This window comes from Aedes aegypti, chromosome 1, assembly GCF_002204515.2.
Source record: "Aedes aegypti strain LVP_AGWG chromosome 1, AaegL5.0 Primary Assembly, whole genome shotgun sequence".
Classification (NCBI taxonomy): Eukaryota; Metazoa; Arthropoda; class Insecta; order Diptera; family Culicidae; genus Aedes; species Aedes aegypti.
The window spans coordinates 145,917,172-145,936,371 of record NC_035107.1 but is presented as its reverse complement, the minus strand read 5'-3'; the positions used below and the strand labels follow the sequence as shown (position 1 = coordinate 145,936,371).

The 19,200-nt window shown below is 35.6% G+C and overlaps 1 protein-coding gene across 1 annotated transcript in view; it reads left to right on the top strand.

Annotated features, from left to right (window-relative positions):
- The window catches only part of LOC5565257 (protein unc-13 homolog 4B), a 148,370-nt gene that overhangs the window by 29,244 nt on the left and 99,926 nt on the right, over window positions 1-19,200 (top strand). The window contains exon 2 of the mRNA XM_021850000.1: window positions 8,157-8,895. Coding sequence (XP_021705692.1) covers window positions 8,157-8,895 — 739 coding nt within the window. The remainder of the gene's footprint in view (window positions 1-8,156; window positions 8,896-19,200) is intronic.

Below are 19,200 nucleotides of genomic sequence, written 5' to 3'. Positions count from 1 at the left end.
TTTAGGTTCACACAACAAAGTACAAACTAATCAATTTAGAGAAAAGGAGAGATGTAGTAGGCTGATATTGGTCAAATCATGTAAAGTAGGCTAGTCATAGATTGGGAGAATAAATGTCATTCTTGTTTGTGCACCCAGTATGTGAAGTCCTCTTTTCATAGAATACTACAGTTTGAAAGTAAAATAAAAATTCTCTACACAGGAGTGAAATTGGAATTTCAAAACCAAGAGCCTTACGTTGGCATGAAATATTTTGAACTCTTATAACTGTTTGCTGGTTTAACGAAATTCCTTGAATGGCACCTCAATTGAAAGACAAGACATCAAAGGGTCATGTTGTTTACTTACTGAATCCCACATAACTGTCCAAATAGTTTAATAACTGTTTTAAAAGAGAACGTTGATTTCAAGCAAATTTATAAATAGGGGTGCTAGAGAAAATTTGACGTCATTTGCTTTCAATTCTCCGCTTCGATCGCATCTCAGCAGGCAACAGATCGTCTTGCTCTGACCGGGCGTGCTTCTCAGGCACAGACATCGATAGCGAGGGACCTCCCCGTTTGTCTTGCTTCGCTCAAATCAGACTGTCGAGCGAGCGAGAGAAGATGCCGTCCGAAGCCAAAGTCATCACCGCTGCCGCCGCCAAGAAGAAGAAGAAGAGGAAGCAGTCCACAGGAAAATTTGCGGTCGAACTGTGAACACGGTCGGGCAAGTCATTCTCGCTTTGTGGTTCACCGCTTGTTTGCGTTCACCCAGCCATCGTCATCGCCACCGCAAATTTCATCGGCCGAGGAGCTGTTGACCCGCGCTTCAAAATTTTGACTCGTGATGAAATCAGTGTTGCCACATATTTTTCAATTCTCATCTGTGATTTTGGTTGAAAAAATCTTTTTTATCTGTAGTCAACCTCCAAAAATCTTGGTAAAAATCTGTGTTTCGTAAATAAATTCAAATTTCAATCAATTAGGTAAATAAGAGCTTTTGTGAACATACCAGCCTGTTCTCGGAATGTTAACAATTATTCTTGCAATATTTTTTACTAACAAGTAGACTGTGCATCTCGCAACGGAACCATCACAACTAAAATAAAATGATAGCTGATTGTTTTTTTTTTTTTAATTTTGGATTTTTTTTCTGTTTCTGTTCGGGATGACCCACTGCGACCAGTTTTCTTTGATCTTTTGTGGTATACCCGTGTCCTTTGTTTAGTGCATGTCGTTCTACTCCATTACTATTGAGAAATAATGAAGTAGTCGTTTTTTATACAAATATCATTCTTTACCATTTTGCATAGAGCCTCTTTAGAAAAAGATACCGCTATTTATACCTTTTGGAGAAAACAGTTTGTCACCATTGAACTCTCAAAAGCGCGCCCCTTAATCAGGTTCGGCCACTAAGCTGGTTGAATGATACTGATTTTGACCATGCATCGGTACTCTAGCGTATCAAATTATTGCTTCTACTTATAAGGTTAAAAGTCGTTTTTTGAAACTATAAACAGGTTTCATCGCATGAGACATTTAGATTCCTTGAAACAAAAAGCTTATTTTAGAAGTTAAGAGGTCTGCTACTCCATTGATTCGGAATCTTTTCCCTCCTAGATATCGAAAGATAAACTCTTGAACTTGGAAAGAAATTGTCTCATGCGTTGAAACCAACTTCAGATGCTGATTAAGCCATTTTTCCACTTCGACCTCTTCATCATCTAGGACAAATAGGTGGGTCTTAGTGGCTTGTTACTCTCTTATACTCTTCCGACCGTAACTTATAAGTATTCACAAGAACAGATACAGCAAGAGTACAATTTGGTAGATCTTACCCCGTGACGCACTTCGAAAAGGTGATCTACCCGCATTACGGGTAAACATTTTGGATTACTTTAGTAGGTATTTAACAAAAACTAAGTGGAAGAATTGCATTTATTTTTATTATGTGTCAAAATCGTGCCCAAAACTCGTAGAATGGCAATAAATCTTAAAAATCTTTTTCATCTTAAAAATCTATGATCTGTGATCACAGATATCTGTAGGCCAGAACAGGAAAAAATCTGTGTAATTACAGATAAATCTGTGTATGTGGCATCACTGGATGAAATCATCATTGGTGGTCAAGAAGCAATCCCGTTAGGAGCAAATACCAGAAGCCCCCTGAGTTTTGCTGGTCCGAGCTGTGTTATTTATCCGTAACAACATCGAAGCTAACAAAGCCATCGGTTCTTTTCAGAGCCATCAAATTTGTGGGAAAGAGTTAAAAGAGAAATATTTCCGACTTTATATATGACTTCTTATATTCCTAAATCAATTTCACAGTTTCATACAAAATTTCATTTGTCATGAATAATTTATGACTCAACCATTTTGAGACTGTAATCGCGGACGCTGCTGCAGTGCCATCGGGGTGAGTGCTCAACATTCCACAACAATTGTAAAATAGAGTGGCATTTCCAACAGCGTCTTTGATGATTCATATTTTGTGGGAACACTTTGATTAGCAAAATTATCACATGTAACAAAATTGCGACATATTAAGAATGCTTTTGAAAAGACATTCTCATTGAACAATTGTAATAATTTTGGCACCCATGGATCAGAAATTTACCGTCATAATAAAGAAAACTATTAATTATCAATATCTCTTATTGAATATTTAGGGAATGCCAATCATTCCAACAATTCATGTTCGACCAATTTCTCACGCATTAGCATTCTCTGCAATTTTCAAGTAATTCTAAGCCCAACACATTATTGGCACATACCCATTTCCCAGATTGGTCGATCAGAAAGCGAAGAGCACAAAAGGGAGGAGCATCATCTGCTATTCTGAGGTTATAAAACATGCTTCCTTCGTCGGATTCAGTTTCATTCTAATTCCGCTTTCGAGCTGGTAAGAGCTCCTCCGAACTTGCTCAGCGAGAAGTACCTCGCTGCTAGAAATCTGCTGAGCTGTTATTCTTCAAGCTGCCAATCCAGCATCTGGTCTGTGAAATCGCTCAAGATTTCTAGGTTGACCGATCCGCGCTTCTAGATTTCGCCTCGTGGTAACCTCGTGGTCACAGCATCCAAGCTCAATCGGCCCTTTTCAGGGCCAACATACGTTCATAAAAGGGTTAATTGGATGATATTTACTGATTTATCTATAATGATCTAAATATCGCGGTATACTACAATTTGGTTCACATAATTTACCCCACATAATTACATGAATTTGTATGGTATTGTATGGTATTTCTAACAGCATCGTTGATTTATCATATAATGGGCGAACACTTTCTAAATTCTCGAGTATTAAATTGGAAAATGTATTTAAATTGCGACAGATTTACAATACTGTTCAATAAACTGTTTCCTGACCAATTCTTCCCCTTAATGCTACAACTAGATAACTCGAAAATCAAAATTTTGAGATGTGCAACTTTGAAAGTATGACCGTTTAACAAGGTGATGGTTAATCGCAGTGATTATGATTTAAAAATAATCTTTAACTTGTGTATTTTGAATCACACGCTTAAGACCTATGGATATTTTGCAGATCTTATTAAGAAAAATGTTTTGACATATTGAAGTAAAAAATTATAAATTTCAAGTTATTAAGTTGTAGCATCAAGGGGATGAATTGTAATAAGCAACTATTGATCTGAAATTTTTCTACATGTTAGTCTATTGCGTTAATCTGAGAAATAGGCTATATGAAATTGATGTCTTGGTAAGGGATGTACATGATGAAAATTATGTATTAATTTTCCAATTTCCGTACTCGAGAATTTTGGAAGCGGGGGGCGTGATGCTCGGGATGGATTGTCCTCCATGACTGGTCCTGGCTGGAAATATTCGTGGGGAGAAACTCGACCCTTTGCTGCAGGAATTTCATTAAAAACTCTTTGGTAAAGCAGAAATTTCTGATAAAAGTGAACTTTTTCAAAACAACTCTTATTGATTGGAATATTTATCAACAACTCTTTGTTAAGTAAAATCATCCTTAATAACTCTTTGCTCCATCGCCAAACCAAACCATTTCATTGAATTCATCAAGTACAAGAATATGAATGGTAAGGAGAGGCAGATGGTGTACATTTTGCTGGCGTTACTTTCCAACAGGTCGCCGGTTGGCGCTGACTACTAATCCGTTCACTGAATGATTTTCAGTTGTTGCTTTCGCTCTCTGGTTCCGTTCGCTACTCGCACACTACTGTGGCTTTCACGCGCTCTTCTTTGCTGCTCCGCTGCTTGATCCGTTCGTTATGCCGTTAGATTTGTGAATGAGCTGGGAGCAGAACAACCAGTGGTTTTATTTGCTCGAGCCCCGTTCACCGATGGCGAGTGGTGGGGCTCTCGCTTGGTTGTTTCGTCACTCCGTTCGCTACTTGCACGCGATTGGTTATTGCTTTTGCGCTATTTTCGTTGATGGTGTGATTCTTAAAATTCTTAAAATTAATTATGTAAGACAATTTTGGAGGTTTTTAGACCCCCCCCCCCTCCCCCTATAGTAAGATTTTTTGTATGGAAGCTAAACATAATTTGTATGGCACGTAAGAAATCTTAAACCCCCCCTCCCCCCATAAACCCTTACGTAATTAATGGACCACCCCTAAGTTCTCTGTTTATTCGACAAACAAGCTTAATATTTCATGGGTACACAACAGCAACAGAGTAGCGTACACAGGGATTTAGTTGAAATCTGGAAACGTAGCTCAATCTTGAAATCTTGAGCGATTTCACAAACCAGATTCTGGATTAACAGCTCAGCAGGCTTCTAGCAGCGAGGTACTTCTCGCTAAGCATGTTCGGAGGAGCTCTTGCCAGCTCGAAAGCGGAAATGGAATGAAACTGAATCCAACGAAGGCAGCATGTTTTATAACCTTGGAATAGCGGATGATGCTCCTCCCTTTTGTGCTCTTCGCTTTCTGATCGACCAATCTGGGAAATGGGTATGTGCCAATAATGTGTTTTGCTTGGAATTACTTGAAAATTGCGGAGAATGCTAATACGTGAGAAATTGGTCGAACATGAATTGTTGGAATGATTGGCATTCCCTAAATATTCAATACGAGCTATTGATAATTAATAGTTTTCTTTATTATGACGGTAAATTTCTGATCCATGGGTGCCAAAATTATTACAATTGTTCAATAAGAATGTCTTTTCAAAAGCATTCTTAATATGTCGCAATTTTGTCACATGGGATAATTTTCCTAATAAAAGGCGCTGTTGGAAAAGTCACTCTATTTTGCAATCGTTGTGAAATGTTGAGCACTCACCCCGTTGGCACTGCAGCAGCGTCCGCGAGTACAATCTTAAATGGTTGAGTCATACATTATTCACGACAAATGAAATTTTGTATGATGCCATGAAATTGATTTAGGAATACTAGAAGTTATAAATAAAGTCGGAAATATTTCTCTTTTAACTCTTTTCCACAAATTGTTGGCTCTGAAAAGAACCGATGGCTTTGTTAGCTTCGATGTTGTTACGGATAAATAACACTGCTCGGACCAGCAAAACTCAGGGGGCTTCTGGTATTTGCTCCTAACGGGATTGCTTCTTGACCACCAATGATGATTTCATCACGAGTCGAAATTTTGAAGCGCGGGTCAACAGCTCCTCGGCCGATGAAATTTGCGGCGGCGATGACGATGGCTGGGTGAACGCAAACAAGCGGTGAACCACAAAGCGAGAATGACTTGCCCGACCGTGTTCACAGTTCGACCGCAATTTCTCCTGTGGACTGCTTCCTCTTCTTCTTCTAGGCGGCGGCAGCGGTGATGGCTTTAGCTTCGGACGGCATCTTCTCTCGCTCGCTCGACAGTTTGATTTGAGCGAAACAAGACAAACGGGGGCGTCCTTCGCTATCGATATCTGTGCCTGAGAAGCACGCCCGGTCAGAACAAGCCGATCTGTCGCCTGCTGAGATGCGAGCCAATCGGAGAGTGAAAAGCAAATGACGTCAAATTTTCTCTAGCCACCCCTATTTATAGATTTGCTTGAAATCAACGTTCTCTTTTAAAACAGTTATTAAACTATTTGGACAGGTATGTGGGATTCAGTAAGTAAACGACATGAAGCTTTGATGTCTTGGCTTTCGATTGAGATGCTAATCAAGAAATTTCGTTAAGCCAGTGAAAAGTTATAAACGTTTAAAATATTTCATGCCAACGTAACGCTCTTGGTTTTGAAATTCCAATTTCACTCCTGTATAGAGAAGAGAGACGTACTTCTACGTCAAAATCGAAAAAAACTGCAGTGTATTATCCATCCCCAATCGAGCATCCACAAACCTTATTCATTTTTTAAACTTTTAAACGAGTCGCGCAAAATCAATTGCTGGAGCCGCGTGCAAATCGAGAAAAAGTATAAAAACAAAACTCCACAAACCATCTTCAGATATAATCTCCGAAAGGAAAAAAAAAAAACACTTATAACTTTGAAGAACATGATTCCACAATACATTTTCACGAGACATAGGGTGATCAAAGTATTTTGAACAGACCGTTACGCTTGTATAACTTGGCCATTTACGGCAAAATCAAATGGAAGTGGCCAAATTATATACGCTCTGTTCAAAATACATAAACACCCTAGCACCATCCGCCGAATCTTATTTTCACCTGCCGAATTTAAAAAAGCGGAACGAGCTTAACGTGACACAAAATTCAAAACGCCGCCGCCCGCGCACACGGCTTACTGCGATCAATCATTTTTATGGTAGCTTCGACATCTGCCAAAAATGCACCGTTAGAATTAAATAGGGGGAGATCCCCCAGTACCGGACAGCACCCAATACCGGACAAAGTCGAAACATTGAGAAATCATGGTCCAATCAAGATGGTGTATTAGTGGTAAAGGAAGCTATTATGGAGACTAATGTTTGCGTAGAATTACATATCCTTGAAATATGCATGCCTTTTTTTAAAAAAAGTAGTTTGAGTTTGTTTGAAAATTTCAAAAAAATTGACGTGTTGCCTTAATTTTGAGCCTATTTAGTAATTATTTTGAATATGAAAAAATACTTTGGATCACGCAAGCGTATTCGAACATAATCTTAATTCGATAGTATGAATGTATTTTGTACCATAATTGGACTAAATTTGAACAAATTACAATTTTGGTTAAGCACCTCCTGTCCCCCAGTTTCGGACAGCTTGATTTGTTATATGATATCTTTGTAATTATTGCGTCAGTGTCTCAATATACTTTCATTTTTCATGGGTTCCGTCGATCATGGTATCAAACATGCAATAAAATTAATAAAAATGGACATTCAGAACAACATCGTAAAATGTGCTATTTTTTCATCATATAAGAAAGAGGTTTTTGACGGACATCTTGAAAACTAAGAAACACTCAAATTGTTCTTGTAAATGTTGCAAATGCATTGAATTGGCAATTATATACTATTCCTATAGTAAACACATCCAATTATGTTCAAATTTACAGAATTCGAGGCATTTCCAGATCGTGTCCGGTATTGGGTGCCATAGCAGGAATAATATGAAATTTGGTCAGATTTTTTTTTATTGTTTAAAACTAGTGGGCCCGACAAACTTCGTCTTGCCATCAAGTAGGCTGTTGAAAAACGCTATGGATCGTCCCATACAAAATGACAGTTCGGTTCACGCTCGTTCTTCTGACTTTCCCGGTGAATATCCTGGGATTTTTATACACACAAACACTTGACAAACAAAACGGAAAAATAGTCATTCATCGGTTGACCCGTTGGGAAGCCATTTCGTGACATACAAACACCACTCCATTTTTATTTACATAGATTGGGTCAGCGAATACTGGGTCACGTGCACCAGTATTCGTCATGTTTTAATTTCGGGTCCTGACTCCTGAGTTCACCATCTTCAATGTATTTTTTTTATTATAGATGACAAGTTTAAGAACACCGTTGCGAAATAAGGTGCAAAATTTTAAGGAAAATGTTTTTTTCTACCATTAACCAAACATTTACTCGTTGTTGTAAAACATAATTTTGTCATCATTAATTAACTCGTAGCATAGCGTAGAACTTGTCATCTAAAATTTAATAGGAAAATGTCGTGGGATATGATTCAGCTCAATTCACTAACGACGATTTTGTCACGATTTCCCCACTTTTGACCATTGGTGAAGCCAATCGCTAATCACGTTGCCTATGTTTTGAATACTCTTTTACAGATCTCAATACACGACGACTCATCAGGGCACAACAATTGATTCCATTAACGACGAGCGGTTAGAACTGCTCTATGGAAGCAGCCATCGACTTCACGTTCATCAAGGAGGGTGCAACTGTTGCTGCCGGTATTACGGACCAGATGCACCAATCATGCAAGGCCAGCTCCCTCTACGGTCTCCTCTTCATGACGCACGGCGTCGAAGTCTTGACCAGTCTAATGAGATCAGCGTGTTTCGGTGTTCTAATCGATTAGTGGATGCCGTTAACGGGAATCAATATCCCAGTGAACAACAGTTATTCAGGAAAAATAATCTCATATCCTACACCAGTGATAGTGAAATGTGGAAAAATGATAAAAATAGAGTTGCACGTGTTCAGGGAAATGTGCGCCAAGAAAATCGATGGTTCGCATCTCAGCCGGCGTTGAATTGTGTTACAGAATCTACGGAAGAAGAAAATCGATCATTTTCCAGGAAAAGTAGTGCGCAACGCAAAGTAGGCCGCGTCAGTCCATTTGTGGCCCCTCGATTGGTGGAAGAAGTTGAAGAAGAAGAAGAAGACTTGGAGTTGGAAGAAGATCACAATGGAAAACGCCAAGTGGAAAATAATCTATCGGCTGAGCTCGAGCAGCAGGCCTACTTGGTGCTTGGAATGAACAGCCAAGCGCGAAGGCCGTTTAAACGAAAAATATGTACCCCGTTCGACAAGCGGTTAACGATGCCGCCGGAACATTTCAAGGTGAGTTGAACCGTAGATATACCTACGCACGCTTGGCATAGTTGTTTTTTATAGTTAATCATTTAATCATCATGACAAATTATTTCATATAAATTGAATATTATTGTTTCTGTTGCTATGATCATTTGAATTGCGAGTTAACTACAAACCGACTGCATTCCAGAGCTCCATTTTCGTCTATATTCATCCAAATCACACTAGCTGCTAAGGGCTCGCGTACGCGCCTATTAACTTCGGGATGGTCATTGTTGCATTCGAAACGTTTCATGAGGCAATTAATCTCCAACAGTATCTTAACTAGAGAACAAACTTTTTTTCTAAGGCATTCATACTGAGTGACCAGCCAGTCGGTGAAACACTGGATACGGGATCGTTCAAATATTACGTAACGCAACAGGGGGAGGGAGGGGGTATTCCGTAGTGTTACGGTCTATACAAACATTTTAAATTTTCCATTCAAAAGCTGTTACGTAGGGGAGGCAGGGGTCTAAAATTGGCAATTTTGCGTTACGTAATATTTGAATCATCCCTTAAACCTGAGGGTGCGGTCTTGAACATTTTAGTCATTCAATTTGAACACAATTTTTTCCACCAGTGCTCCCGTTGTTTGTTTGCTTCACGGAGACGGAATTCAACTCAATTTTGGGTTGTTTCAACGCAATTCCGTAGTTAAGCCCAATAACTCAATTTTGGCTAAATTTACAAGGTCCCCACTAGGTAGTTTGGCTTTAATTCCATTAGAAAAATATACTCAATTTTGGGTTGATTTAACGCAAAATTGAGTTCTTTCGACCCAAACATAAGAAAAGTTGCATTAACCCAAATTTGGCTTATTAGGCCAAAGTACCCCCATTGGGTAGATGCAACTCTCTCTATTTTTGACAACATTCGTGTGGGAGAAAAAGAAAACCGAGAGATTTTGGGTTGAAACTATAATCGATATACTTAATTTTGGGTAAAGTAAACTCAAAAATTAGGTAAAAATATTTCTCCGTGTTGTCTCGCAGGAAACCATTTTCAAGGTGCACATTTAAAATACGTCACACAAAATTTTACAATTTGTTGCAGACAATAAGTGCAATAAATCAGCTGAGTCGGATAGTTTCTGACTGTATTTTAGTTTAAAATATATTTCACAAATATCTGAAAAAACATACGCATCAATAAGACCAAGTAAAACGTTCCTTCAACACTTTTAATAGTTGATAGTTTTTGTGTCACATAAAATGTATATATTTTTAGCGTGACGAAGTAAGGACTGTTCATTTTATAAAGTGGACACCTTGTGCATGCTGTATCTTTCTTATTAATCAATGAAATTTCAATCGGTTTTTTGCACATCGTTCGACTAGTATTGTACAATGTTGTGATAATAAAAATTTTCCAAAATAATTAAATTTCACACGAATATGGAACAACGATTAGATCGGTCGATTTTTTGAGGTTATCAATATCAATGATTGTAAGAAATTGGCTGGAAAATTCGATAATTTATATTTTCTATTTTCAAAAAAGGCTTGTTCTTCGAAAGCATCATCAACCAGAAGCCTGATGGAAAAAATCAAGTTATTTTTGGAGCAACAATTTATCAGATATAATAAAATCAATTTTCCCGTATATTTTTAATTTTTTTTTTTAAATTTGATGGGAATTGATATGAGTAGAATTTTTTGTGTAAAAGTACGTCCTGACGGAAGTCCTAATATAGTATTAATATGAAAAATAACTTACGCCTTCATAGAGTTACTTATTTAGTCCCCACGTCACATTCAAAGCACAACAGAAACACAATTGTTTTATTCTTAAAAGACCATTCAAAGTACATTGACAATCATCAAAATTGGCAACACCGCTGTAATAAAATCGATTTTATTTTCCACATATTATTTTCATAATATATTATTCTGAGATTACCAATTGAAAAATTCGGAGAAAACTGTTTAAAATTTGCTGTAGATCGATAAATATGCGTACATGATTTTAAAAGTATGAAACTTTTTAATAAAACTATCATAAACAGTAAAATTTATGCTTAAGACTGTAGTTTAATCTCACGATTCTGCTTTCGTTTATACTAACATAGTTTCTTTAGTAATCCAAACTAGTTTTGAACACGCTTTTTATTTTTCTCTTTTGCTGGGAGTGAAAGGATGGTGTATCAGCAAATTTGGCCATAAATGGGTAAATCACTAAAGTTACCTAATGTCATAGAATGGTGGAATATAATTGATATTTTTAAAGCTTTACCTTTAGTAGAATAGTAAAGGATACAAACATACAATTTGTTCATAAAAGTAAGGATTTTTGTTTTGCGAAAAATAATGTTAAACTTTGACGGACAGCTTTTTTTAAGAGTTTTTGGAAAAACTATTTAGCTCTTCAACCAAAAGCATTTTCAAAGATTTTATATTTTCATAGCATTTTAGAATAATAGGTCAACGATACACAGAAAACCGATTACGATTTTATCAATAAATAAAAAAGATATAGCATAAACAAAGTGTCCACTTTATAAAATGAACAGTCCTTAATGACCGAGTAATTTGTGTTATTCTAGTGTCAAAATATAATCCATAAAAAGGGTGCATATTTTACAATATTGTATTTTATTTTTTAATAATTCCACTCTGCCGTTTCAAACCGCCACCATAAAAAAAAATCGCGGATGCAGTCCAAACTACACTTTTTTCAATAATATAATTGAAGCGTGCATTAAATACGTTTGAGAGGGTTTAAACCAAAACACTTATGTACCTTTTGCAATACCAAGGGACCAAATGCAGTACTAGAAGTGATACCCAATTTGGGTCCGAGTCGGACGGACCTGTTTAAACTTCTACACTGAAGTATAAGTGTGTATATTATTTTTTCTACGTTCCATATTCATTAGAGATTCTGTAAGACGTTAGATTTCTTAAGAGACGATACAACATTCTTACAAGATTTTTGATCATGGGTACGGGTCTCATAAGATAATTATTAAGTTTAAAGGTCTTATTCTGAGAGCTTATTTTTGTAAATTTCCATATGAGTTTGAAAATCGAATCGATTCGAAAACATCGACTCATATGATTCGATTAAATCAGTGAATTGATTTGACTTATCGAATTTGAATCGGTTCAGTGACATCGATGTTCTGGTCAAAAACTGTTAGGTACTGTCAACTGTTAGTCGAATCCGTTTCTTACATGAAATATCCTATACTCATGCGAACATAAAATTGTCTGTGAATCACATATCCCAAAAGAGTTTCAGATGAAACCGGTATCAGTGTCCGCATTAATTGATACAATTTTTATATGCTTTGGCGAAATGAATGAAATACTCTCCTAGAGGTCTCAGCAGAGCCAAATTAGTTGAAACAAAGCTTTCCATAAGTGGTAAAATTTTCGGCTCCAAAGCAAAGACATTCTGAAGGTGTCGGATTGTTCAGACTCTGTTTTTGATGGGAAATTCCTTGATTTCCGTATCGTTGTGACACACCACATACGAATGCGAAAATTGCAATCACGTCAAATAAATCTCCCAGTTGATAACTGTTGAAGTGCTAATAGAATACTAAGCTGAGAAACAGGCTCGGTTAATAAAGACGTAACGCCAAAACGAAAAATTATGGATTATTTTGAATTATGATTAACAGATTATGAAGATTAAGACGTCGCGCCTTGACTTGAACATAAAATTAAAATATTTCAAAAATTTATGGTATTGGCAAGACCTATGCCAAGTGCTCTAGAATCGCCACAAAAGTAGCTTTAGAGTTCTATCCCGTTTTATATTATTTCGATTCCATGAAGTTTGTGACGTCGTATGGCCTGGGGACGGGCCTGGTATAGTGGTTAGAAGACACGCCTCTCACGGCGAGAACCAAGGATTGAATATCATTTAAAATGCCTCCAAAGTGAAAGCTATGTTCACTGAAAAAAATATACAAAAAAAAACTCCTCTTATTTCAGACATCTTTACCAATAAAAGAAAAAGAGAATCCGCAAATTTTCATCTAACACTTTCAGCTTCAGAACTTGCTTCTTCTCTTTGGAAGTATGATGAAGCTAAGGACGTCTGTCCTGTGTGTTAACGATCACTTGCTTCCTAATCATACCCATCAGATAAATTATGATCATACTCATTCGCAAACTAATTTCCTTCGGTTGGGTATACGCTCAAAAACGAGTTCTGGAAAACGTTAACTGTCAAAAATACACAATGAACTACCATCATGTTTACGCATAAACATGATCTAGTTCACGGTGTATTTTTGCTTGTTGACGAGTTCACGTCTGCTGTTCACGAATACGAGAAAGGATTTTTTTTGTGTAATCGTTCGAATCTTTTAATTTAGAATGGACTATCCCAAAGAAAATCTTTTGCTAATATTATCGTAGGTGATTTCCTCCCCTTCAAATTTTGTTTACGGGTAATTGTTCTATTATTTTCAAATCTAATATAAATACCCCTGCTTCTGCCGCGCAGGAAACTTCTATTCCGTCTATTCATCAACGGAAAATCCAAACAAAAATTCATCAGAAAATACACCGAATTGTACCTATTGAATTTGATTTTTTAACTGAACAATCGAATCAAATGATTCGAATGTTCAAAACCATCACTATGGCTGGAGCAGTCTAAGTTGGTGCAAATTTTACTAATAAAATTGTTATCGGATTACGTTTCTCTAATGGATATTTCTGTTGAAACACAGCTTGGTAAATATACTTTGACAGCTGCATATTAGCTTTTTTCAATGCATTGGGCAGTAAGTTAATTTGAATCAAACTGACTTGCGAAAATTGACTTGCAGTAAGTCCTATTTTTTGTCATTGGTGACTTTAATGCAAAACATCGCTCATGGAATAAATCTCAAAGCAATTCCAACGGCAGAATTTTATTTGATGAGTGCTCTTCAAGTTATATCTTAATTAAATGCCCTGAAGGCACTTCTCCTCTTCTAGAAACACTTCTACTATTGATTTGGTCTTAACCGATTCTAGTTACCTTTGTAGCCAACTGGTTACTCACGCTGATTTTGATTCTGATCATGTCCCTGTTACATTTCAAATATCCCATAAAGCGATCCATAGTAATCGTGGTTTTAAAATTTATTTTCAAACTAAACTTCGAAACTTTAACTAATTCCATTGTTAAAGCAAGGGGCATTGCAATTTCAAACTTTGAAGTATAATTCGAATCCGTGATTATAGACGATGATCTTAAATTCTTGATGTGTCTAAAAACGTGAGGAGAAAGCAATTTCAACGCACTTGCACTATGAAAATGATAGGGCAGGATCTGCAAAAATAAATTTAAAAAAAGTAAGAGACAGAAATTTTGAAAATAAAATTTCTTAATTGGCTCCTCTGAACCTTAAGGGAAAAAACCTAAGAAGTCGATTCCGGCCCTGAAAGAGGAAAACAAATTACTTCTAACTAATTGCGAAAAAGCTCAAAAACTTGCTTTGCAGTTTGAAAGCTCGCATAATTTTAATTTAGGACTTACTAGTCCAATTGAAAATCAAGTTCAAGGACTTCAAAAATATTCTCAATCAAGATAACGTTTTCGAAAATTCCTGGGAGACTGATTTGGAAGAAGTGAGAACTATTATTAAAAAAAATCAAAAATATGAAAGCTCCTGGCGATGATTGAATTTTCTACATCCTCATCAAGATACTTCCAGAAAGAAGCTTATCATTCTTAGTTGATAAATTTAACAACTGTTTTCAATTGGCATATTTTCATGACAAATGGAAAAATGCCAAGATTATTTCAATTTTAAAACCAGACAAAAAACCTGCAGAAGCTGTATCCACTGTTTAACAGAAAATCAAAACTTTGTCTTAAGAACATTTTTCCTCAAAAATTTCGGTAATGCTCTTCAAAGGATGTAAGATTACGATTCTAATGACACCTTGTTTTAAAATTTTGGTCAATGAGGAAATTCGCTATGTTTTTCCAGTATATTTAATGAAAAATTTCACAACTTTAAGTAACAATTTAGTATACAAAGTTCAAAAAATGTTTTTGTAAAAATACATACGAAGTATTAATAACTCTTTGCCGTTCGAATGCGGCTTAGAAAGTTTCAATTGGACATGTAATTACAGAGATATGGATTGAACACTTTTGTATGTTTTGTAGGGGGTGAACAAAAACTTATACGAGGGAGTGTATATTTAGGTTAAGTTAGGTTAAGTAAATTGGAAGCGTTTTTTCTAAGAAATAAAAATATTCTGAAGAGATTCCATATGAAAGCGCTGGAAGAAGCTTCTTGGAGTAGTTTTAGTGGATATTGTAAGAAATGCAGTAAAAATTTCTGCAAGAATTCTTGAAAGAATGTCTTAACCAATTTTTTGAAATGTTTTCGTTATTTGTTAAAGAAGTTTTCAAGGAATCTCTAGATATGTTTAATGTGACTGGCGAGCTCGCCAATAAGGATAAATATAAATAATTAATTAAAATTGTTGGTGAAATCCATGACATAATCTATCTATTTATTTATCTTCTTCTTATATATTTTTTTATAAATACAAAAAGAAATGATATGTGTAAGGCATGAGTTGGCTTGACAATGGGACAACCGATAGGAACAATTATTTTGCTATTGTTTTCCACAAGAATAATCCACCGAGAACGGTAAAAAAGCGGAAAATGATTATATCTCGAATACTTTTCAATATGGTTGCAATTTACGCAAAATGAATATAATCTGTTTTTCACTGTAAACACTCTTAAAAAATCAGCGTTTGCATCGCTACTTTGACAATTTTTATAACAATCGCTCATTTGAATGTTTAACATTGGTTAAACAAAACGACGAAACATTCCTATTAACCCCCTTTGACATTTGATTTGGATACGTCCTTTTGATTACAATTTGACGAATAAATCAACATCAACTGACAGCATACATACACTCGAATAAAAACAACGAAAGTGACAAAAAATAAAACCATTGAACCGGAACTACTTTCGTCGTTTTGACGTACAATGACCGGATTACTTTGCCGTTCTTCATACAAAATGGCCGATTGATCTGAAATTTCTACCGCCACTGGGAAATAACTTGAAATTTGTGCAGTAAAAACATCACACCATTTTGATTACACACTTTGAAATTATCACAAATTTCAGCCCAATGGGAGCTCTAGGAGCCAAGATCCAAGTCACCAATCTGGTAATTTTGTATGAAAAACGGTAAAATGATCGTATTTTCGCCGGTTACCGTATGTTGTTTTTTTTTTGTAAAACAAATATATCAAATAGTAAATAAACAAGCAAAAGATGTAGAAATGCAGAAGTTGAAATATGTTCCACCTTTTAACTGTTCTGAGTCAAATATAAGGACTGTTAATTTTATAAAGTGGACACCATGTGCTTGCTGTAATCTATCAATGAAATTTCAATCGGTTTTCTGCACATCGTTCGAATAGTATTGTACAATGTTGTGATAATAAAAATTCTTCAAAATAATTAAATTTCAAACGAATATCATAATCAATGATTGTTGGAAATTGGCTGGAAAATTCGACAATTTATATTTTTATTTTCAAAAATGACTTGTTCTTGAAAAGCATCATCAGTCAGAAGCCTAATGGAAAAAACCAAGTTAGTTTTGGAACAATCATTTTACAGATATAATAAAATCTTTTTTACCCCTATATTTTTTAGAGAAAAATATTTTAAATTTGAAGGGAACTGATATGAGTAGAATTTTTTGGATAAAAGTATGTCCTGACGGAAGTCCTAATATAGTATTAATATGAAAAATAACTTACGCCTTCATAAAGTTACTTATTTAGTCCCCACGTGATATTTAAGGGGACACGGGAGACCGTGTTATTTTCCCTATCTTTCGTCTCACTCTAACAATAATCATCAAAACTTTGTGGAAGCAAATCTCGAGTTTTAGTGAACCGATGAAGCTGAAAATTTATCGGGTTGTGCACTACATATATAGAATCATAGTGATACATTTTTGTATCGATATATGAAGTGGTTCTTGGGATTTGCTTCTTGAAATGGATAGGGTGATTATGATGACGTCCCGTGCGGCCTTAAAGCACAATAGAAACACAATTGCTTTATTCTTAGAAGACCTTTCAAAATACATTGATAAACATCAAAATTGGCAACACTGCTGTAATAAAATCGATTTAATTTTCCACATATTATTTTCATAATATGTTATCCTGAGTTTACCAATTGGAATATTTGGAGAAAACCTTTTACAATTTGCTGTAGATCGATAAATATGCCTACACGATTTTAAAAATATGAGACTTTTTAATAAAACTACCATAAACAGTAAAATTTGTACTTAAGACTATGGTTTAAACGCACGATTCAGCTCTCGTTTGTACAAATATAGTTTCTTAAGTAAACCAAACTAGTTTTGAACACGCTTTTTACTTTTCTCTTTTGCTGGGAGTGAAAGGATAATGTATCAGCAAATTTGGGCATAAATTGGTAATTCACTAAAGTTATCTAATGTCAGAGAATGGTGGAATATAATTGATTTTTTAAAGCTATACTGCCGTGAATCGCAAGTCAGTCCCATCTGCATTTTTGTCAAAATTGAGTTAAGTTCAGTTTTCAACATATTTTCCAGTACTCCTTCAGCTGCACTAATGAGATGATATGATTTGTTCGGAAAATTTAAGAAAAAACAGCAAGTCAAATTGTCCCATAATGAAAAGTAACCGCATATCAGTCCCACAACAGAATTCCGCACCGTGTAACACAAAAATGAACCATGTTTTAAACATCTTTATATTTTTATCAGAAGGATATTGTGGTGAAAAGCAAATTGCGAAAGTTTCATTAAGATTCGAACATGTTTCAATCCTCTGGAATTTTTTGAATATTCGTATGGAAAACGATTTCGGAAACTTCACAGCCCATTTTCTCAATGCATACTTTTTACAGATGAGACTGACTTGCAATTCACGGTAGTATACCTTTAGTAGAATAGTAAAGAATACAAACATACAATTTGTTCGTAAAAATTAGGAATTTTTATTTTGCGAAAAATAATGTTAAACTTTGACGAACTTTTCTTAGGAGTTTTCGGAAAAAAACTATTTAGCTCGCCAACCAAAAACATTCTCTAAGATCTTACATTTTCATAGCATTGTAGAATAATAGTTGAACGATGCACAGAAAACCGATTTAAATTTTATCAATAAATAAAAAAGATATGGCACAAACAAAGTGTCCACTTCATAAAATGAACAGTCCTTAGTATCGCAGCAGTGTTATTGCAGTCAAGATGCTGGTACTTGCACAGATACGACTCAAACTACATGCTACGATGCAGCTCGTTACCTGATTGTCGAACTTATTAACGTGATTATAAAACGAAGCCAAACTTCAAATTTTCCAGTCCACAGATCTAGGGAACCTGGTTGGTTGCATGCTGGTGATGATCTACCTATCGTTAAAATTTTCAGCTTCAGAAAACTCGAGATTTGGTTTCGTTTTATATTCATATTAACTTACGTTACGTTATCTAAGTTGGTGGAAACAAAACGTGGTAAATTATATTTTCCCTAAAATAATTTAATTTTTAAGAAAAATTTGCAATTACTGATGCAATTACTTTATAAATTATGATTGTTCAGACATACTCGTATCGGGTAAAATCTTCTGGGCATCAAATAAGAATTTGAAAGTATATTTCTAATATAAGCAGCTGATTTACTCAGAACGGGATGAAAGTGAATTACGCCTATTTGAAAAAGTATTCGAGATTCAACGTAATGCAGCGGGTATTTTCGATATTGGCTCACTTTTTATTCCAATCTAATACCTCAAGCATTGAAATCTAAAATAACTTGTACAAATCCATGCCTTTGTTTCAATTATTCATAGTTTACTGTATTATTTTTAGTATGAATGGTATTAAGACCTGTAGGTGGAGATCGTAGACAAATGGGTTAAAGCCTATTCAAATCAATTTGTGGGCTTCGTAGCCGTGCGGTTAGTGTCATCAAGGCATTTAGCCAGTGTTGATAGACTCACACTCATATCTCAATCAATATCCCGTGAGAGCAAACTCATAAGAGATCTGCTTCACAAATCTCACGTTTGAGATTTTGAAGCAAAATCACTAAATCAACTCAAACCGTAAAAATGATTCAGTCGCAAAACCTGTCAAAACCTCGTGAAACCCGACTGTTGTTGTTTATGTTAGGAAGGTTTACTATAATTTTATCAGGCTAACAAGAAATTATTGCCGTGTTTGTGTAAACTGTGGAAATACGAGACAATGAGTCAAAAAGGTGAGCCAACTCACCGATGATTTTTTGA